Source organism: Zootoca vivipara, chromosome Z1 (genome assembly GCF_965207765.1).
Source record: "Zootoca vivipara chromosome Z1, rZooViv2.hap1.1, whole genome shotgun sequence".
NCBI lineage: Eukaryota > Metazoa > Chordata > Lepidosauria > Squamata > Lacertidae > Zootoca > Zootoca vivipara.
In genome coordinates this window covers 18,546,255-18,569,060 of record NC_142583.1, presented here as the reverse complement: position 1 = coordinate 18,569,060, position 22,806 = coordinate 18,546,255, and the positions used below count along the sequence as shown (strand labels likewise).

Genomic DNA, 22,806 nt, shown 5'->3' with positions numbered 1-22,806 from the left:
CTTTAATACACCAACGTAATATTCAGATGTAGGCGCAGGGCCACTTTCTTCTTTGGAACTTTCCTCTCCTACTTACTCAGAGCATGTTAACCAGGCATTCAGAAACACCCTTTCCAAACCACCATTCCTCCCTAAGGGGAATTTGCGCTTAGGTGTAACACAGCCCTCGAGATGCGTATCAAATCACCAGAAGGTCTTTTGAATCAACAGACAAATTGCATGGCCAGTTTGTGGGGTTTAGGATTAGCCGCCTCTGCAGAACGCTGCCAAGCCCTGAGAGAAAAGGGACTGGCTTTGCAGAAGCCGCAATACAGTTAAGCTCAATCCTTGCTTTGCTTTCCCAAAGAAGTCAGACAAAGCAACATGGACCATTTCTCCCACAATTTCTTTAATTGTAAAGCGATCCAGAATATATTAAAAGTACATTCTTTGTACTGACTAGCAGTATGGAAACATTCGTAGCTGCATTAGGTTAGTAGGAAAAGGGAAGAATTTTTATTCCAGTGCCTAAACCTTTTAGAAAGTGTATACAAAGAAACCGCCTCTAATGTCTGAACTGGGGGAGCAGAGAGCGGCACAGGGCAAAGGAAGAGGCAGGCAGGCAGGCAGGGATGGACCCATTTTGCCATAGCCAGGAATACCCAAAACCAGTGCCATTTTTCTAGAAAAAGGGGTTTCGGAACTCACCATGAACAACCTCCCTTGTTCTCCCAGAACCGAGTTCCAGAAAAAAAAAAGCAGCCCTGCCCCAAACCACTGCTCATGCCCCAGGTTAGCCAATTATTCTCATTAAAAAGCAGCAATTTGAAACTTGCCTGCTTGCACTGAAAGCAGCGCAATTCGTATTAGCCCAGCTAAGAAGTCTCCCATGCTTAAACCTAGTTACAGGTACGTAGCCGTGTTGGTTTGAGTCGAAACAAAATAAAAAAATTCCTTCAGAAGCACCTTAAAGACCAACTAAGTTTTTATTTTGGTATGAGCTTTCGTGTGCTTATAAAAACTTAGTTGGTCTTTAAGGTGCTACTGAAGGAATATGCTTAAACCTGTCGCTAATGCTACCACCTCGCTCTTTAAAAGCACAGAAGAGGCAGCCTGGCCATCTGTTTGTTAACTTAAGGGAAGAGTGTTGTAAGGTTAGCACTGCTCTCCCTCCCAGCTCTTTAACAAAAGGGGAGGGGAGAAATCCCCACAGGAAGGAGCCAAGATAGCCCTCAAAGGCTGGAGGAGATTGCTATGCTGTCAGAAATGACCCCTGCTCCCAGTTTGGAAGAGATGGAACTGGGGAGCCAAGAGCCCCACAGCATTTCTTCAGAACTGGGGAAATGCACTGTGGCGCCGTGGCAGCTGGCAGTCGGATCGCAAGGCTTTCTTTTAAAAGACTGACAGCAACCCTCCACCTGAAGGGGGTTTGTACAATGCCAACTCAATGCACCCCAGATCTCCGGGACCAAGCCTGAGAGACTAAACTTCGGAGGGAATCATGCCCAGGGATTGCACTGGAAGACATTTCCTAAACATTGACTGGTTGAAGCAGCGTGTAAGGAAATAGGGATCCAAAAAGCCCCCAGTTTAAGTTTCAATTCATAGGAAGTGCATCTTAACAGTATGTTAAATGCAAGGGGTATGGTTTACACTGGCAAACCATTGCATGTCAGGCTTAGAAAGTCATCATCTCATAAGACACGCTGCAAGTGAAGGGGAGTCTTGGATGAAGTACAGCCTCTGTCTTTTCCTGCCTGGACAGCATCCATTTCATAAGCCACCTGAGTCCTCACCAGGGGCTACAGGGGTCCGGACACTCCCTCAGGTAAGTCTCCATACGGCCTTCAGAAACCTCGAGCAGCGTTGTAGACACAGTCAGCTAAAGGGGGGGGAAGCAAAGTTTTCACGACTTTAATGAGTCTGAACCAAAAACAGGAGAATAAATCAATACAGTCATACCTTGGTTTTCAAACAGCTTAGTTCTTGAACGTTTTGGCTCCCGATAGCTGCAAACCCGGAAGTGACTGTTCCGGTTTGTGAACTATTTTTGGAAGCTGAATGTCCAACACAGCTTCTGATTGGCTGCAGAAGCTTCCTGCAGCCAATCAGAAGCTGTGGTTTGGTTTCTAAACGTTTTGGAAGTCGAACGGATTTCCAGAATGGATTCCGTTCGACTTCTAAGGTACGACTCTACCATGAAGCAGATTGCTTTTCTAAAGAAAGTGTTTTATATCGACAAGGGTGGAAAACTGTCTTAGACAAAATATAAAAGCCTTGCATGCAATGCAACAATGATTTACAGATGCCGGGGGGAGGGGGAAGGGACTCCACACCAAGCAGAATCAGTGCTGCTAATATCTGGAAATCTAAGAGAATTAACAGACCAACTACCCAAAAAATTGCCAGCATGCCTTTTAAAATGTGGGTTTTTGGGGTGGGGGGCTATTGGGTTGTTTTTATTTTGATTGTCTTCTGTGGTTTTATATTTTGATTTTATTCTGTGAACTGCCCTGAGGCCTCTGGGTATAAGGCAGTATATAAATTCAATAAATAATAATAAATAAATAATCTTAAATGCCCTCTATCTCGTGTGTGTTTCCACGCATGTGCACAGCTTAGATTGTCTTGTGACTTAGTTTTCATCCCCAACTCTGGGATCTAAGGAGTAGAAAGAATATTCTTTAAACCCCTTGGAGGCAGAAATAATCTTGTGTAGGAACCACCTGTCTTAAGAGCAGCAATAGAATGTCTTCTCCCCTTTCGCCTACCAAGACCTGAATAAGGCAACAACATGCTAGACAAGGAAGAGTGAGGACGAGTTACCTTATTGAGAACGGGCTTCGTGGAGAGAATGTTGTACAGAGCTGGCAATGAGATGTTCTGGGGGGGGGGGAAATAGAGAGAACAAAGATTTAAGTCACCTGCAGAATCGAGCCAAAACAAAGCATCAACTTAAGCAGTTTCTTTACCAAATTTCAACATCCGACATCTGCTAAGCAGCAGTGAAGCCAAAGGTCAACTCCCTCTATAGAGCAGGGGTGGGAAACCATTTTTCTGAAGTGTTGCATTCCCCTGGAGGCCATCTGCTGCTGGGGGTGGGGTCATGTACCAGCAGAGGGTGCAGACAAAACAACAACAACAACTGGATTACAGTGGAACCTCGGTTGTCGAACGCTTCAGAAGCCGAACAATTTGGAACCTGAACACCAGCAACCTGGAAGTGAATGCTTCCGTTTTCAAACGATTTTTGGAAGTCAAACAGCTTCTGCGGTGCGTTTTTCCATTTCCACCATTCACTTTGCCGACAGCCCTTTAATTTTCGGTTTTTGAATGATTCTTGGAAGTTGAATGGACTTCTAGGACAGATTATGTTCAAAAACCGAGGTTCCACTGCGTAACTAGCTTCAAATTTTGCCTCCAGTTAGTATTTACAATCTTGTGCAGTTCTGCTCAGATTCAAGCTCCACTGACTTATCCTTGAATAGGGAAGGAATTTATTATTATTGTTATTATTATTGTTATTATTTAGTACAACATACAGTACACGGAATTGTCAAGTTGATGCTTGTGGGCTTGTACGGTTCTCACCACTGCTTCCTAGGTGTCTGTGAAAGGTCTCAGTAAACATCTCATTGAGAATCTACAGTACATGAGAGAGTGTTTGCTCCTGCTCAGCTTCTCCTATGTGGAACAAGTTCCTTTAAACGTGCCCACAAATATGCCCACTGTTCTAAACGGAGGAGAGGTGCAAAGCTTTCCTTTGTGAGTGCTGTGGTACCTTTTCCTCTAAAAGGGGGGTGGGGCTGATGTGGGGCATGCCTGCCCCATGTTGTGGTCCTATCCGTTTTATTTTGAAACAGTGGTGCTGAACTGACGTATGGAGCCCAGCTGCATGTATGGAATGTCAATTTAATTAAAATATATTAATAATTTTTTTATTATTTATACCCATCCCATCTGGTTGCATTTCCCCAGCCACTCTCGGTGGCTTCCAGCAAAATATAAAAAAATAGTACGATGTCAAACATTAAGCATGGTCGGGTTTCATCACATATAATAGGCCTTTGGGTTACAACATTGTTTTAATATATTTTGCATGTCTCAGATCAGGCATGTCCAAAGTCCCTTTCGGGGGCCTAATCCAGCCTGCCGGTCTGTTTAACCTGGCCCCTGTGGCAGTTTATTTGCTTTGGTAAAACCCCCCCAAAAAGGTCAACAACTTCAATCCTAAAAAAAGGGGTCAACAACTTTGGTTGGCCCTTTGGTCGGCCCTTCACTTCATCAAATCTGGCCCTCTTTGCAAAAAGTTTGGACACCACTCTTTAGACCTACCTCTTGCCTTGTTCGGTTCAAACAGCTCCTTGCAGGGCTTCTCCGGTCATCCAGAACAAGTGGAGGCTTCCAGCGGTCATAATTGGTTTCCACTACATACCAGACGCCATTTTTTGTGTCCAAGCTTGAAAGAAGTAGGAAACATCAACGCCTATTTTCTGTCAACGATGCACCTTAAATGATTTTTACTTCTAAATAATTTCTGTTGGAAGGCTCAGAATACCTAAAAGGAAGCCCCAGATGAGCCACTGACCTGATCCACCAGGCTCTTATGTTCTTCAATGTTACCCCCAGAGTTCAAGTTGCTTAAAGCAGAGTACCCCAAAACTGGTCTCATGTCACCAATGTGAATGGTAAAGCCAGAAGCCATGGTGGATTTTTTACTGAAAACGAGGAGGATACCAATTCAAAACTATAAAAGCATGGGGGAATGTACACAAGGAAGAGACACTGCAGAGAGACCGAATCCTCAATAATGCATTAACAAGAGCCAGCCGGTTTAGCAGCTGTAGCAAAATCTCTTACAGGCAACAGATCTGCTTAAATCCTTTTACCACAGGCATACTTACTCCCAGATATCCAAGGCTGCAACACGGGAACGTGTAATGACACATCCCTCGCCGGATTTGTTTCCCCCTAGTATGAAGTAAGCTGGAGCCAGCAGCTTTGAATGAGCCAGTCTGTCCTTTGCATCTTCGTAACTACATGCAATAACAGAAACAGCAATGAGACAGGCGCGTTAACCAGGTATTGCATGGAAATTGTGAAGCTGGAAGGCCACAGCCTTTCAAAATACTCTCATGTAAAGCAGCCACTGCCTAGTGTGGAAGGGTATTGTGGGGGATTTGTGTAAGAGAGCAAAGGGACGAAGACCTTGTTTAAGAGTGGGTAGGTGGGAGAATCAAGAGGCAGAGAAAAAAGGAGATGAGACTCATACGTGATGGACCTATCAACAAGCAACAGGCTTCTGGCTAATGATGCATAATGGAAAAATATGTTTAAAAACGTTCTTCCAAAAAAAGCCTGAAGCATTCTTATTAGGAATAATAGGATTAGAAGTCCCCCACAAAAGATGGTCAAATTATTTATGTATGTGACCACAGCAGCCCAAGTTCTGCATGTGCAGAAATGGAAAGAAGGCAAGGTTCCAACAAAAGAGGAATGAATTTCAAAGTTAATGGAGTATGATGTGGACACAGTGAGATTGACGGCGAAAATATGAGAGTGAAAGGAAGAAAAGCATATGGAAGAAGAATGGAATTTCCTTTCAGGCTATTAAAAAAAACAAAACATTCTAGTCAAATGAAATTGCGAGCAGGCCTTCAAGTATATGCAACGGGAGGACAGTAAGAATGCTGTAAATAAAGAAATGAACAGCAGAATAAGTACAGTGGTACCTTGGGTTACAAACGCTTCAGGTTACTAACGCTTCAGGTTACAGACTCTGCTAACCCAGAAATAGTACCTCAGGTTAAGAACTTTGCTTCAGGATGAGAACAGAAATTGTGCTCCGGCGGCACAGCAGCAGCAGAAGGCCCCATTAGCTAAAGTGGTGCTTTAGGTTAAGAACAGTTTCAGGTTAAGAACGGACCTCCGGAACGAATTAAGTTCTTAACCAGAGGTACCACTGTATTGTCTATAAGGCAGCAGGTAATTGTGGGTGGGTGGGGGGACATAATGAACATAAGGACGGGTAGTCGAATTGTTAAGAAAAGTGTTTTTATGTTAAGTTTATAAAACCAATAAAAATTTAAATACAGGAAAAAAGGAGTCTCATCCCATTGCTCCCGTAAGCCTCGAGGCAGGCAAGAAGTCGCTAAGCACTTCCTCTATCGAGGTACACATGATGCATTTGAAGGGTGAAGCATTGCCTCCGGTTCTCTGCTGACAAGTTAGTGGGGGGAGCATGAGTTCAAAATAGTAGTGTCTTCCTAAATCATGCCAGTTCCTCGGGTGCTGCTCTGCTGCAGCAGCTTGTACCGAAGGGCAAAAGCAGTCCCTGCACCCCATCAGAACATTGTTCCAGCTGCTTCTGAATTTCCCATTGTTCTTGCCTCTCTCCAGGAGGAGTGATACCTCCCACTCCATACCCAACCTCAAGGCTCCTCCCATGTCAGAGGCGGGAGCCACTTGAGTAGAGGAGGAATGGTAGAAAGTGAATCACACAACCCCACTTCACAGCACCCTGTTGATCCACGGATGGTACCAGGCGGGTGTGAACGTTAAACAAGTTTTCCTTAGTATCGCACAATGTAATATTTCCATGGAACCAAGATGGCGGCAGTCAAGACGAGAAAGAACAGACTTAAAACCAAGAGACATTATAAAATGAGATTGGGATTATTCTTAATTTCCCTGGCTTGGCAGATAAACCACTTCACAATTTGACTGTTACCTTGTGCTGTTTTCCAACACAGATCTGGTGAGAAAGCTCATCCACCAACCGTTTCTCTGGCCAAGGAGCCACTCAAAGACTCCTGCAAGAAACACAAATTCAAAGAGCTTTTAGACCATACAAAGCCTTAGCATTGTTTAAGCATCTCATCTTTCAGTCTTAATTCAACCGAGCTGAGAGTCATCCAATCCATTTCCATGTGGCTTGCTTCTTGGTCAATGGTTGGGCGTGCCCTGCTATTGCTTCATGCCACACAGCTTCTCATATAGTTTCTTACAACATGCATCACACTGCTTTCTCCACTTTCCCCCCTGCATCTTGTGAAACTAGGACCTCCAATGATTTGGGTGCGGTGGGGTATAACACTATTAAAATTTCCCCATTTTATTAAAGCTAAAAAAAACCCCAAAGTTACAGGAACAGAGCATTAAACATACTCACCAATGTAACCTCCATCAAGACTGAACCGCTCATTCATAGTTAGAGTAAAAATGCCCTAAAACACAAAAAGTCAGTTAACAGAGTTTATTAATACCCAGCAGTTAGAAAACAGATACAAAGTTAAGCTAATTCTGTAGTGCTTTAAGAAGGTCAATGTGAGCGACAGAACACTGCTATCCATTGTATTATATAGTCTCTGGGCCCCCATGTTTTACAAATGCTCTTCCTCTTTGTACATGCATACCTAGTGATGTGAGGTGAGAATATTCTCTGCTAGAAAATTCTCCGGAGAATATTCTCCACAAACTGTAAATTCTAATGTAAGAACCAGTTTTATAACCCACATTAAAAATCTAGTAAATAATAAGTCAAGCTGTGATGTTTGCCAGTGTAAGAAATGAATAATGATTTTTTTGATCCAGTTACATTACTGGGCATTGTGTCATTCACCACTGACAAGTTCTGAAATGTGAGCTACAGAAATGGTACAAGGTGCCATTTACCAGAGATTGACATACTGAAATATATTATCATATAATGATAATATATTTAATGTTAATGGCTTCTTTTTCATATGTATGCATATAGTTTTACTTTTTAATTTGATACTTGCAAGTGACAAGTAGGCTCGTGCTTATATATTTTCACTGTGTAAATTTCACTGTATATTTTCATTTCAAATTAAAATTCTCTAATATTCTCATTAATCGAGAATATTCTCCAAAAGATTATTCTCGAGAATTTAACATCACTATGCATACCCATGCCTGTGGCTCAGAGAGAATTTTGACAAGATGGAGAGGAGCAGAGACACTTGGACTTTATGGCCCATTCATGGGGTAACAAAACTGTTGCGGCCCTAGCTCCTTAGGAGCTAATCTGAGAGTTGGTACACATGTAAACTAGCATATCCTGATTGATAGAAAATGGGAGATGTGTACATTTCACCCTCAAAATGGTCAGACCCACAAGTGCCTCTCCAGAATGATTATGGGGTTCCCAGTTCAGTGAGGAAATACCTGCATCCACAAGCCACACCTGTGGCCGGAATAATCAGAAAGCGGGACATTTTTACAGCTAACTCTCAAAGCTCAGGGCATGAAGTTTAGATTGAGGCCAGCATTTGAGCTCAGGGCAAGCCAAGGTGTGCATGTGGACTGGGGGAGCTTTTAAGTGATGTAGCAGCAAGGAACATATCTGTGCTAGCAGCACACAAGCATCATAAGCTCAGATAGATGTTTGCCAAAATACACATCATGCGCACAGTGAACTCCACTCTCCCAAGGCTTCATCAAACGTAAAATAAACCATTATGCATTTAAGGTGCTTCAAGACTCTGCTGTTTTCTCTACAAGGCACTAATATGCCTGGCTTTGTTTTCAGCTAAGTTTGCAACATCAGATGCAATGGAAAATTAAGGGCGGATGCCACCAGCAGTAGGAGCCTCTGAAGTCACCTGCTTGCTCCTAAGCGAAGGGGATGATGAAGCAGGCAAGCCTGAGTCTCAGGCCTGTTCATACTCATAATGGCAAGCTATGGTTTACAGTTACATCAGGATGCACCTAGTGTTGTCCAAATAAAGGAATACTCACTGGCCTCACTCCAGAAACCATTCCCACGTAGCCTGCAAAATTTGCAGACCTGAACACTGTTTTATTGTTTCTTTGAAAATCCAGCGACACCATGAGCGGCTTGAGCTTCTGCGTTGTCCTCCAAGAACTAGCATTCACGTCCCACCTGCAGGAAAAGCAACACTACTTAAACATAAGCAATAACTGTCTATTTAACGCAAATTGCAACTAATCCAGAGCAATGTAAAATGGACTCTTCTCATTTTTGAATCTTTCACGTTGGATGCATGAACAGCTAACATTTGGGCGGCTTTCCTTGGAAAAGCGAGCACGTAAGAATCTGTTTTGTCTCTCTCCCCTCCACAACAGGAACAAGCACCAGATTCAGACAAATCCTGAGGCAAAGCAGAATGCCTCGGTGGGCGGCACAAGTTGAAGCAGAGACCCATCCCATGAAGTGCTCCATAGCACCTCAGCGATCCAGATGTCAAAAGACTGCTGCAAACACCCGAAAGTGAGAGTAGCGCCTCCCAAGTTTACCATAATGCCAGGGGCGGGGAGACAGGGCTCATAATCGGGAAGGAAGGACTTGCGTCAGCATTCTCCAATACAAGGGCTTCAGGGCAGGGAGCAGCTTTGCCAAAATGAAGCTTCTGTCTCCCAACATAAGGAAGGTATCAGCATAGGGAGCGAAGAGGACATGGAGGAAGAGTTCCGCTGGGTCCTACCCCAAAAATGCCTAGCACAAAAGCCCCTTGGCCAGGGTTCCCCAAACTTGGGCCTCCAGCTGTTTTTGGACTACAATTCCCATCATCCCTGAGCACTGGTCCTGCTAGCTAGGGATGATGGGAGTTGTACTCCTAAAACAGCTGGACACCCAAGTTTGGGAAACCCTGGTCTAGGGGCTTTTGGCTTGCGATGTGGTAGGCTTTACCTACTTGTGCCAGAAAAAAGGGGAGGGGCATTCTACTTTTTTTTTGTTTCCCAGTAATAGATTGGGTTTGGAAGGCAATCAAGTGGACTAGGAGCATTATCTTGTCCTTTTTAAGGTAATGACCCAAACATTGAAAGCTTGCATGGGCTAAGCCAGGCATAGGCAACCTTGGCTCTCCAGATGTTTTGGAACTACAACTCCCATGATCCCTGACCACTGGCCCTGTTAGCTAGGGATCATGGGAGTTGTAGTACCAAAACATCTGGAGAGCCAAGGTTGCCTATGCCTGGACTAAGCAAAGGCGTGGTTGTTTTGGGTTGCTCAATATTTTACATTGTCTTAATGCGCTTCTGTTAAGTAAGCTGTATATAATTTTGTTGTCTAAGCTCCTCCGGTGATGGAAATGAGATGTAGTGTTGGCAGAATAAATGATTTCACCAAGGGAGGTGGCGAGTGGACTAGGAGACATGAAGCAAATCAGGTAGCCTCTCAACAGACAAATTAAACTTCTGCACAAGTCTAGATCTGAACCAAATCTTGTGGTCAATGCACACTGCTACCCTGTATGGTCAGAAAATGGAATCCAGTTGGGGCATTAGGAGGAACAGGGTTGATGGTGGCATAAGGGGCTGCAAGGGGCTGAAGTTGGCAAAAAAAAACACCTCAATTCCTCTTCTATTAACTGGAGGCGTCTGCTGAATCAAAAGCCCTTCTGTGAGAGCAAGACCCCAATTAGATTCTACCCACAGTCTTCATGGAACACTGCTAAGTCATGGGCCTTTTATTTTTTTAACAATTTATTCAAAAGTTACAATATAGTTACAATACTTTTTCAGTGAATATATCCCCCCTGCAGATAGCTCTGTGAAAATAGTGACATTAAAATATCTTGTTCTTCAATAAAAGAGAAAAGGGGAGCCCAGATTGCATCAAAGGTATCTTTTTGGGAGATGCCTTTGATTAGTCACTGTTGGTATGTGAGGCATTATTGAAGGGTGGAGTTTTGTGCCAAATCTAATGATAATAAGGCAAGTGCTGAATTAGGAGGGATAGATGGTTTAGTGATTTTGGACGTCAGATAAAATACTTTTTCTCAAAAGGTGTGGTCATATATATAATAACATCACTATGCTTCTTTCTTAATAAAAATCTATTTTGATCAATTAAAAAAAAGTCACTGTGCTAAAAATGACAACCGCAGAGCTTCTCCCTTTTATGGTAAATGGTGAAAATTATGACAGCACACATATTAACTAAAATTTAATATTTCATTGCTTAGTCTCAAAGCAATAAAAAGGTAAGGTAAAAAACATTTCACAACCCACCCACCCCCCAATTTAGAAAGTTTGTGGATCCACCAGAGCAGGTTGGACCTCACTTGTACATACATACCCAAGAAACAATCCAAAATCAAGATTTCTGGCATGGTACAGCTTTCCTGGTTGGAAAGGAAAAGGGGGTGGTGGAGAGAAATGGAATTAAGGTCAAAGAAAAAATACCTTAAGCACTATCTTTAAAATACATGTCGTTGGCTAAGCAGTCATTTACCTGTGGGGTCTTCTGCTACTATTGAAGTGCACACTGTGAAGACTTCATAGAAGATATTGAACAGAACAATGTCACCTAAATTGGAAGATGGGAAGGGAAGAGGGAGAAAGAGAGACATTTCATCAAAGTCACCATTGAAAACCACGGATAAAACCAAGTATACACATAAAAGAAAATGGAGACAGGAAATATCTTCAGAATATCACTTCTTACTGTGCTTGATTCATATGTTTATGGACTGCAAGCCACAAGGCAGAGACACTGAGCAGGAAATCTACAAGAGTTGCCATTTCAGAAGTTGCTTAGAAGCCTGCAAAGAGGCTGGGCAACTTGTTGGCCCATGCTATTTTAGTACCTCTGTGAGATGCCCCCCTTTTCAGCTTTTGAATTGATATAGGAATGAAATTGACTTGCCCTCCTGAATTATGCAATACATAAGGTGCATAATCTATAGCTTAATCATTTTTAATCCAGGAATAAGATTACAGGATCCTATTATCTGTTCAGATATGCAAATATTGTGCTCCCGGCATGCTAAATGTGAGAAGATTACGGTACAGACTTTCACTCAGCAGAAAACCCGGTTAGTCTTCCTGGTCAGGTTTTACATTTAAATAGACACCTGCTCTTCATCTCTGCTACAAACATTTAAGCACTCCAGTTCCACAAATGTATTAGAAGCTCAGCATGTATTGCTACAGTGGCTGATATGTTCAATTACAGCAAATTATGCCTATAAAATAGTGTGCTTTCAGAGCCAGACACAGTAATAACAAAATGGAAATTACCTAAAGGAGCATCAATTGCAGAAGCAATGCCTTTGATCTCTTCATTGAAAGGATGGGGAAGGGTGGAACCTAACCAAGCCTAAGAGGAAAAGCCACAAGTTATTAAAACCTGAAAAACATAGCAAATAACTTTCTATTTTTAATTTCTCTGTCTCCATATATTTCCTTCTCAGTCCCAATTATTTCACTTGGTGTAAACAGAGCACCTTTACAGAGGATTACTGTCATTTCACAAACTACAAAGGGACAAACTCAGTATTGCAGTCTGATCAACAGGCAGCACAGCCAATTGTGACTCCCCGATGGGTACATATGAACAACACACATTGGCTGCAATTGCACTCTACAATTTTTAGGTATACACTTAACTAAAAAAAGCAATGTGCAAAGTGGTCTGTAGTTGCCTCAGTAGACATTTGAGACTTTGTGGACTGTTGAGACCTTTAGAAAAAAGAACTTGCTTATCAAGAATTTAACTGCAGGATGACTTCCATTAACAAAGTCCAAGGCACTGTGGTTTGGAGCTCCAATATCCTTCTCCTCTTGCTTTCTTACATTAATCTGAACACCATGGTTCATGCAGATAACTACCAAAAGCAAAGAGAAAGATCTTGTGGAAGGTGGATGTTCAAAACAGAACTACTGTAAATTTATTTCTTCATTCCTGCACAGACTGCAGCCACAATCCGCAGACCAGTTAGGAAGCTTATTTCAAGGTCCCTGAGCTCACTTTCTACCATTTTTTTGCAACCCTTACTGGGTTACATCCTATTTTTTTCAGATTTCACTTCCTTCCTGCAGTAGCTATTTCCAGAGCAATGTGCAACAAACTCCAATTCAAACTCTGGTTTAAATGTAAACTGAATAAATAGGCTCCCTTTTATTTCTGAGTAACATCTGCTGAAATAAGTGGACACTGGAGAAGTTCGTTAAGAAGACACACTCTGAAACATTAGTAGAAAATTAGTAGACAATTCTACTGTGTTTCACTTGGAGTATACCCCTGAAATTAATGAAGGCCCATTAATTTAAATGGTCTAATCTTCCATCTACATGATACATTTAAACCAGTATCATATCGCTTTAAACAGTCATGGGCTCCCCCACAGAATCCTGGGAAGAGTAATTTGTTAAGGAACCCCTCTTCCCCCTCGCAGTGCTACACTTCCCAGAATTCCGCAGGAAAGGGGACTGACTTTTAAACCCATTCTGGGTTTTCTAACAAATCTCAGCACTCTTAACATACCAGAGTTCCAGTTCCCCGGATTATTTGGGGGAAGCCACAAACATTCAACGAGGCACAATGTTGCTTCAAATGTATACCCCATGCGTGTAACACCCTGACAAGATTGCATGGATATGAAAAACATTCCAGTGCCCCCGATCACCTGAAAGCCTCTTTGCATCTGGGCCAACAATAGTGACACCCCCCCCCCTTAAGTTACTCGGGAGCCTATCATTTTCTAGCTCATCACAGGATTTGCCTGCGTGCATCCTTCTTGCATCTCTCCGAATCCCTTCTAGTTGCTTTTCCCCCCACGCAGCTCAGTGGTAAAGCACATGTTTTGCATGGGGAAGATGCTAGATTCAATCTGAGGTGTTCCCTAGCAGGGCTGGGGTAGACCCCTGCCTGACAAAAATTGACAGTCTGAAACTGCATACGGCAGCATCCTGGCTTCCAAGCAACAGTCAGATAGCCTGGAGCGATGATAAATCTCTGCACGGTAATGTACAAACTCAAAATCATGACTGGCTTTCTGAGTGCAGTGGCACACCAAAGAGATCTTCATTAAGGGGCCTGCAATGATGCCAAGGACTCCTGCCAGAATTCACATTAAGTAGCAGATCCTGTTGATAACTGGTGCATTTATTGTCCCATCTTTGGCTTATTAGCAGCTGTGGCTCACACGGGTTCAGCAAGCTGGATTCAACTTTCCCCTAAATTTTTAAAGAAAATGGAAAGGTACTCACCAATTTAGATTCCAGTGATGCTATGATTTTTCCACTATGAAGGAATGTGATTAAAATTTCTTTCATAATCTTAAGGACATCCTTCAGCTGGAAAAGTTTAAGAAAAAGCTCGGGTGAACACACTTTTAGGGTAATGCAAGAGCCACTTAAAACATACTGTATAACCCTTTCACATATGCCAAAGCACATCTGAAACAAGTGGTCTTTAGTAGTGATGAGTTGACACTTTCAACTATGTTCACTGATGCAATGTGAAACATCTTTTGTAAAGGCAGAGAGTTCTTTCTTCAGGCAGATTTCATGCATTGTTAAGCCCCGACTATCCTGTATGTTGCGACCGTTCCAAGTCTCAGCTGCTATCAATGGGTGCTCCGAGGGAGGAGGGAACACCCTAATTCTATGAATTGCTCAATCTGCTTTTGCTTGCCCATCCCAATGAGGCATCTGCTGTTTTGCATTCTGACAAGGTCTCCTTCAGAGCTTTGCAACGGCAAAACCCCACCCTTACAAACTGGAATGTGGCCAGGCAGGAGAGCAGAAGTGGAGAGTTGTGTCTATTAAGATTCCACAAGACTGAACCTATGACCATACCCCCAGAAGAACAAAAACAGGAAGTGAATTCACAGCCTAAGAGCTCATACAATCTATGTACATTTACTTGAATGCCAGCTTGTGTCTGTTCCTCAGTTAAAGCCATTTTACTAGGCATTCTGACAGAGGATTTTTGGCCTTGAAATAAAAAGCAATGCAGAATTCAAGCATTTTTTTCCTGAACATAATTTAAAATATTTCCCTCCAGCTTTGGGAGCATTAAGCCTGTTTCATTAAGCAGTACATCTATGTTAGCAGAAATTAATTACAGGTAGGTAGCAGTGTTGGTCTGCTGTAGTCGAAACAAAATAAAAAAAATCCTTCCATTAGCACCTTAGAGACCAACTAAGTTTGTCATTGGTATGAGCTTTCGTGTGCATGCACACTTCTTCAAATGAAGAAGAAGTGTGCATGCACACGAAAGCTCATACCAATGACAAACTGGAAAGCAGAAATTAATGTCTGCATCTCATTAAAAATGCACCCAGAAGAAAGGCTCTGATCCTGACCTCCTCCCCACCATGTTCCCTACCTCTGCATCTTTGTCACGTGCCACCTGGATCCATCTCTCACTTGGTGGCAAGTCAAGATTTATGATGTAGGTGGGAATCTTTCCTTTGTACCTGAAAAAGGAGCGATTTTCATGAAATGCAGAAAGGTGTTGCTACACTTAAATCACTACTTTGCGGCTGTTGCCTTCAGGCGTTTTTCTGGTTAATATTTTCTAAGTACAGTAATATATATTTACATTGCCTAGCTTTCATCCATCAATATTTAACACAAGCACATTTAACACAAGCACATTTTACTTATATTTATGCCTAGCAGTGGTCTTCTTTTACGATCGCTGAAGACAATTAAGGAATCTTCTTTAAGCTAACCATTCTTTTTCATGTGCCCTCATTCTGCAAAAATCACCAGTCTCAAACTAGGTACAATATTCTCTAGCTGAATGTTTGGTCAGTGATTATAGTAAGGTAATAGAAGCAGCACAATCCCGACTCAATGCGCTAAGTTCAAAGTTTATGTTATGTTAATTAAATTTGTAAGTAAACAAGGAAACAGCAACTATCAGCTACTGAACTGTCCTTAATAAGTTACTTACGTTGGTCCTGAGGGAGGGTATGCTAGTGTTTTGCATTCTTCAGCAAACTGCAAAAAAACAAGACAAAACCTTTTTGAGAACAAACATTTTTATAATTGTTTCATGCAAAAATCTTCTTGTTGCCTTCTCAGCTTTTGCAGGCAAAACCCCCCACGTAGGATTAAAGTTGCAGTCATAAAGGGAAAGGGAAAAGTACCCCTGACTGTTAGGTTCAGTCACGGACAACTCTGGGGTTGCAGTGCTCATCTCGCTCTATAGGCCGAGGGAGCCAACGTTTGTCCGCAGACAGCTTCTGGGTCATGTGGCTAGCATGACTAAGCCACTTCTGGCGAACCAGAGCAGCGCACGGAAATGCCGTTTACCTTCCCGCTGGAGTGGTACCTATTTATCTACTTGCATTTTGACATGCTTTCGAACTGCTAGGTGGGCAGAAGCTGGGACTGAACAATGGGAGCTCACCCCATCGCGGGGATTCAAACCGCTGACCTTCTGATCGGCAAGCCCTAGGCTCTGTGGTTTAGACCACAGCGCCACCCGCGTCATATGCAGTCTTACCAAGACTAAAGTCCCACAAAACACACTGAGCCCTGCCTAGGATTGAACTACGATACTTTTTACAGTATACCCAAACTCTCAGTTTGCAGGTGTCAAGTTTAGGGTTCAAAAATGCAAACAACTATCTAGGAACTCTTTTTCTATGCATGTTTAAAGTGGGCTGGTTTGGGCATAACTCTGAATCATGCGGGGAGCCTATGGCTTGAGCATTCCCGTCTCCTTTTTGACACATGTCAGAACAAGGAGACAAGTGGGGAACTGCTAGTCCTTACCTTCCTAGAAAGTTCCCTTCTCTGGCAACAAAAAACTGCCCTATGTGGTGGTTAGGCGAAGAAGATGAAAAAGCATTCCATTCATAGTAGTGGGATCTTTTCCCAAGCCAAGTGCGAGGCTTTTGTTTTGTGGTGATAGAAGCAGCAGCACACAGGTGGACAGTGTTAGAAACTCAAATATATAAGCTAGGTGTCAAATGGCTCCTTAGGGTTACGGTCACCAAAAGAGAATGCCTAGTGGTCATTTTTGTGGCAGGTGACTTGAATGTCATATTTTTCAGTTTCAGGAACTTTTTGGTTGCAAGTGGCTGATAGCCAGGCGCAAAATGCACAAATTTCAAACGCTGCAGGTAGGGAAGTGCTAACATTTTCATTTTGAGCTTCAACTAGCACACGAAGCTTTTGCTTTCTGCTATTTGCTTGCTTCTTGGATCTAGTTACGGGTCTGAACTTTTACGTTGCTTGAGAAGCAAGATATACTACAGTCCGATACTGTAGAGACCCATCTGATGGCGGGTAGCCAAGAGTCCTTACCTGCTGAAAAGCAATTAAATAAAAAAAAAACCAACCCATGAGAGTAAGAACTTGAACCTGTGGTCCTCATTTGGATTCCAGCTTTCATCAGCCCTTGGCCAGGGACGATGGAAGTTGTACTCCAGCAACATCGGTGAGAGCTACCACATTCCCCACCCTGACCTAGAGTCAAATATGGTTAGCTCCATTGTATTTAAAAGAAAGAGTTTTCAAGCTTCTTATTGAAACACAGTGAGAAGGTACTTAAGCAGAGAGCTGAAGTTGATGGAAGGCACTCCAGGCCACTGAGGCCAACTGAGCCTTGAGCGACAGCAAAGGACCCAGGAGGACCCCCAAGCTACAAACTTGCTCCTTCAGAGGAAGTGTAACCCCATCAAGAGCAGGGGATCTCCCACCCACCTGGTCTAGGGAACCACTCACTAACAGTTCCTTATCTGGATTGAGTTTCAGGTTGTTGACTCTCATCCAGCCCGTTACCGAGGCAAGACACTGGTCCAGCACATCCACTGCCTCACTTGCAGATGTAAAGGAGAAGTAGAGCTATGTGTCTTTGGCATATTGCTGACAACGTACTCCAAGATTCTGGATAACCCCACCCAGTGGTTTCAGGTCTATGTTGAACAGCATGGGGGGAATGAAATCCTGAGGAACACTACACTGAAGGCTCCATGGGGCTGAAGAGCATACCCCAAGCAACACGTTGTGGGAATGACCATCCATTTCCCAGCATGTCCCCCAGTCTCCTGCCGGCCCCAGAGCTTCAATTCTAGCTGTGGATATTTTGGGGTTCAGTATTTTTGCTCTGGATTGAAGAGAGGCAGCGGCACAGAGGGTGTTCAGAGGGTGCTCCCCGCTTTACGCAATTTCACTCGTACACGTGTGGGGGCCCAGAACGTAACCCTCACCTAAGTGTGAGGACACCTGTGCTTAAAAGAGAGGCAACCCTCCTGATCAGATCAGTCAATACTGCAGCAATTGTAACTATTATCATGCACAGACCGGGGCTGCAACTCTGTGCCCACTCTCAATATCCATGCCAAACACACGGCCCAATGACTTCATGCTACCACAGGGGAGGGGCCAGATGCTCACCCAATTTTATGCACAATTCTCCTTCACAAGATACCTGTGTAAAGGCGGATTGCACTTGTACACTTATACTTGCTTGTTTTCCTCTTTTATCAGACAGAGCATCTGCAATTAGGGAGCATCTTAGCTTTTCGGCTCTATACGTACAACACTTTGGGTGGTAATCCAACTAACTCAGACTGTCAGCTCAACTATTTAATGTACATAGGTGCATACAATGGTTGTAAGAGAAAGGCAACTCTCTCTTTTTTGCTATTTTTAGTGAATTACTTAAGTGTAATTCAAAATTCTCCTCCTCTGCCTTTTCCCCTGCTTCCCCTCACCCCAAATCTATTTAACCGTTTTGGAATCTTCGTGTCTTCTGTGCGGTTTGGACTAATTTTTGGTTTTTCAGAAGACAGAACTTGCAATTGCCAATGGATTTAAAATGAAGAGAATTGTTTCTCTAGCGATAAAGTAATATTTCCACTATGTCAAGAACTCTGCTGAAAAAAATAAGGGATATTACACCTTAAATGAGGTTACACAAGGATGTAATTAAAAGTATCCCACCAGAGGCACTATTTTACAACACAGTAGGGTTTATGACAGATAAACATATGCAGCAAAGTTCAAAGACCTGTTCTGGGGATCACAGATCCACAATTTTTTATTTTTACTTTGACATGCACTCAATCTTTAGCCTATTTAATATAAGAAATAGTCACTTGGCAGGTAGAACCAGCAGGGCTGTTGTGATTCACATGAAACTGATGCAAGCAGATTTCCCTTGCTCTCCAAACATGGAAAAACTAGTTGGTTTCACAATATGTATTAGAAATAACTTGACTGCACAATAAATGTGGGATTCAGCCCCTTTGCAGATGCCCCTCTATTGGGTACAAACAAAAATATATTTTATCTCAAGATCAGTTGCAACCGATCTTGTAATTAAAGAGAGGAAGAATTCAGATGTGTTAAATAAAAAAACAGACTCAAAATGCAAGAAAAGTGCAAGAATTTTTTGAAGCAGAAGGGCTGCTCCTCTGACTCAACTCTGGTGATAATAAACTGTCATGTGATACTTGTTAATACACTTTGCCATAGCTAAGCGTCAACATTTGAACATCTATGTTGTCTGTTTGGAAGGAATATACATTTCAAGAAAAGATTACACATCCATGAACTGCCGCACTCAGCAATTTGTTTCTCTAAACGAAACAAGAAGGTAATTGCTCTGCCAAGTCACAAGATGCAGCATAAGCAGATCTGAGCTCCTCACAAATTGGACCTGAGAGATCAGCCTATTTGAAGAACATGTGGTTTAAAAACAAAGGGGGGAAGTGCTTCTGTATTTGGATAAAGCAGAATGGGGAAATATAAACATTTACAACAGTATCCAAGGAATTCAAGGAAATACAGTAGCTTTGCTGCTACAGATCATCATAGGCAACACTAGTCAAACAGCTCTTGAATATTTTGTAAGAGGGAATGGCTAAAATTAGGTGCTTAGAGACCCATTTAGTCATCTAGTCACCTGGCTATCTTGACCTCCAGAAGCAATGGCAATGTTAAGAAGGCACTATGTAGAAAATAAGATGGGAGAGATTAACAGTTGTAGGTTTACCAGAGACAACTGGTTGGCTATTGTGAGAAGAGAACTCAACTAGATGGGTCACTGCTTGGTCCAGAAGGCTCTGATGTAAGCGTCAAGGCTTTAAACTCATCAAGTGAAAAAGATTATCATTAAATCGTTAGTGGATCAGTTCATTTAACTTTGGCAACCGGTATACATGAAAGACAAAGCAAAGGTATTTTCACGCATGACGGCAATATGCCACTTTGGAACTTAGCTGGTGCAAAGGATTAAGTGGAAGGGAGGCATTTAAAACCACACATACATTTCTGGCTAATATTGTACAGATGTTTTGTTCAAGAGTCCGCACCGTCAAAGCAGGCACCTTATTTTATACCAACCTATGACAAGATCTCACAAAAATGGTCTCCAGCTACCTGAACATCTACATTTAGGCCTTCTGCCTCTACCATGTATGGCCTGAGCAATGTACATGACTAAGCTCCAATTCACGACTTAGGACTTTGGATAGAATCACAGAATTGAAAGGGATTGCAGAGGTAGAGTTCAATCCCCTGCAATGCAGGATTTTTTTGCCCAACATGGTGCTCTAACCCATGACCTTGGGGGGGGGGGAATCTCATGCTCTACTAACTGAGCAATCACAGATATATATGCAAGGAGAATTATCTCATCTATGGTCACCTGCAAAGCAGACAGCTGACTGCTTCATCATATGGATGACTCCCTGTTTCCTATACCGCTGCAACAGTTTGGGAAATAGGCAGATGATTTGTATTTTAAAAAATGCAACTAAGCAGTGAATAATAATGATAATAATAATTGTCAATCTCTGTGCCACTGTTTAATTTCTAAGACTAGCGCTCCAAAGTCATGACCAGAAATCCATCTCCCTCCCCAATCTTACCTAGTTGTGGTAACGGCCCAGAGAGAACAAAGGACTTTTGACATGTTCCAAACCACTCCCTTTATCACTGCTTCATGCGTTCTGTACATGAGCCCAGATACTATTGCCTAAAATACTGCCTCAAATTGTAAAGCACTCCTACAACCGCTATGCCAGTGGTTCTCAAAGGGTGCGGCACAGCACACTGGTGTGCAGGAGAGAATGGCGAGTGTGGCAGGACCCGCTCAAAAAAACATTCAAACATTTCAGAGTAGCATAGCATCAATTTTTAAAAAAAATAGCAGAATATGGGAGAGATATCTTGTTAAAATGAGAGCAAGTGATACTGAGCACAATGCTAGTTGTGTTTTCCAATAAGGTATCAAATTAGAAAAATGGGTGCAGCGCAAGGAAATTTTTATTCTGAAACTATGGCCCAGGGAAAACAGTGAGAGCCACTGCACTATGCTCAAGTGGGGGGGACGGGGACGGACACACACACAAATGCTGTTTGTTCAGCAGGACCTTCCAACTGTTGATCCAACCACACCCCCACCCACAGTCCAGCTGATTCTGACTCAGGATAGGAGCCTCTAAAGATGTAGGCAACTGACACAAACCCTCCTCCCCACTGGGAAAATCATTACTAGCCTTGCATCTGCCTGAAAGATGCACAAAGCAAGAAGACTTCAGCATCCCCAGCAAAAAGTGAAGAGAAACAACAATAGGGCTGCCTATTATTCTTCCTCTGAAATATACAGGCCAATAGGATTGATCATCCCTTGCGAAGTCCTTTGGCCATTCCTGCTCTCCTCATTGTCAGCATGGTAAAAAGCAGATTGCTTTGGGTCCTCCCTCCCTCCCTCCCAGGACCGAGCCTGTAAATCAGTCAATGAAAATAAACACCTCTGAGCATATGGTTGCGGCATTTGCCTTGCTTTATTATCATCATCTTTTAGCTAACTTCCTATACTGCCCTTCGACCTGAAGATCACAGGGTGGCTGCGACTACAGCTGCTTGGATGTTATTAGCCCAGAGACTGAAAGAAGGCAGAGTCGCTACCATAGAGGAATATCAGATTAAGTTGATGGGATTATGCCGAATTGGCAAAAATGACCAGGAGAATCAGAAACAGGAAGAGCAGGATTTTAATAAGGAATGGGGAAAATATATAATTTGCCTTAAGAACCACTGTGAACAATTAAAATCATTAGTAGGATCAGAATGACACTTGTGGTTTAATGGTGAAATTTGGGAACCCCCTCCCATCAGACTTTTAGAAGACATCTGAAGGCAGCCCTGTTTAGGGAAGTTTTTAATAACTGATGTTTTAATGTATTTTTACTCTTTTGTTGGAAGCAGCCCAGAGTGGCTGGGGAAACTCAGCCAGATGGGCGGGATATATAATAATAATAATAATAATAATAATAATAATAATAATAATAATAATAATAATGCTATTCTTGAGATTTAAAAGATTTGGATTAATAAACGAGATGCAGGAGGAAAAAGGTTAATACAAGGACCCACAAAGGGAAAGAGGGAAGGAGATTCTTTGGAATTCTCTTTTTATGTTGACTGTTAATTGTTTGCAAATTTTAAAAATCTGAAAACCTAAATAAAATAACAAACAAACCAGAAGATCTCAGGGCGGTTCGCAATAGAAACTGAGAAACTGCTTCCTGAACTTCCCTTTCAGCCTGGAGGGTTCAGTGGGTGAGAGTGCAATGCTGACAACCTCGATCCCCGTGCGGGGCAGCTGCATATTCATCTCTGTATGGCGGGGGGCTTGACTAGATGACCCTGGGGGTCCCCTTCCGACTCCAACCACCCTGGGATCCTTTAAATAAGAGAGGGAGCGTCTGCCTGCTCCCCAGCAGCAGCAGCAGCCCTTTACGCGGATGCGTCGAGAGAAACACCAAATGCGCACTCTGCACCCGCTCAGGAACGCTTTTGGCCGGCGGGGGTAGTGGGGGTGTTGTTGTTTTTTGTGCGCGCGCGTCTCTCTCTCTCTGTTAACTCCGCCGCTTTCCCGGGGGTGGGAGAAAGCAGAGGAGGCGAGCGCAAAGAGAAACTCACCGGGTCCTTGGCCACCGTGGCCCCCAAAACGACGGCGGCGACGACAACGAAAATCTCCGGCGCCCGCATCTCTCTGCTCCCGACTTGGCAAGCAGACGGAGCTTCTCCCCGCCGTGTGGAAGCTTCGCTCTGAGGCGCCGAGGAGGAGTAAAAGGG

General features: G+C 43.0%; 1 protein-coding gene across 2 annotated transcripts; it reads right to left on the bottom strand.

Moving 5' to 3' along the window:
- Positions 1–366: 366 nt before the first annotated feature.
- Positions 367–22,765, bottom strand: ASAH1 (N-acylsphingosine amidohydrolase 1). 2 transcript variants are annotated; one of them, XR_015947346.1, is made up of 15 exons: positions 22,651–22,765; positions 15,659–15,705; positions 15,086–15,176; positions 13,963–14,049; positions 11,992–12,070; positions 11,204–11,278; positions 11,048–11,093; positions 8,743–8,887; positions 7,151–7,205; positions 6,710–6,791; positions 4,884–5,015; positions 4,315–4,438; positions 2,806–2,862; positions 1,044–1,861; positions 367–878 (listed from the first exon to the last, which is right to left on the bottom strand). XR_015947346.1 is itself a non-coding variant. In XM_035112207.3 (14 exons), the coding sequence occupies exons 1-14, from the start codon at positions 22,717–22,719 to the stop codon at positions 1,772–1,774; spliced, it is 1,179 nt and encodes a 392-aa protein (XP_034968098.2). In that variant the 5' UTR covers positions 22,720–22,765; the 3' UTR covers positions 367–1,771. The 2 variants fall into 2 exon arrangements, 1 of the variants encoding a protein (XP_034968098.2); XM_035112207.3 differs by having other exon boundaries at positions 367–1,861.
- Between the last annotated feature and the right edge of the window lie 41 nt (positions 22,766–22,806).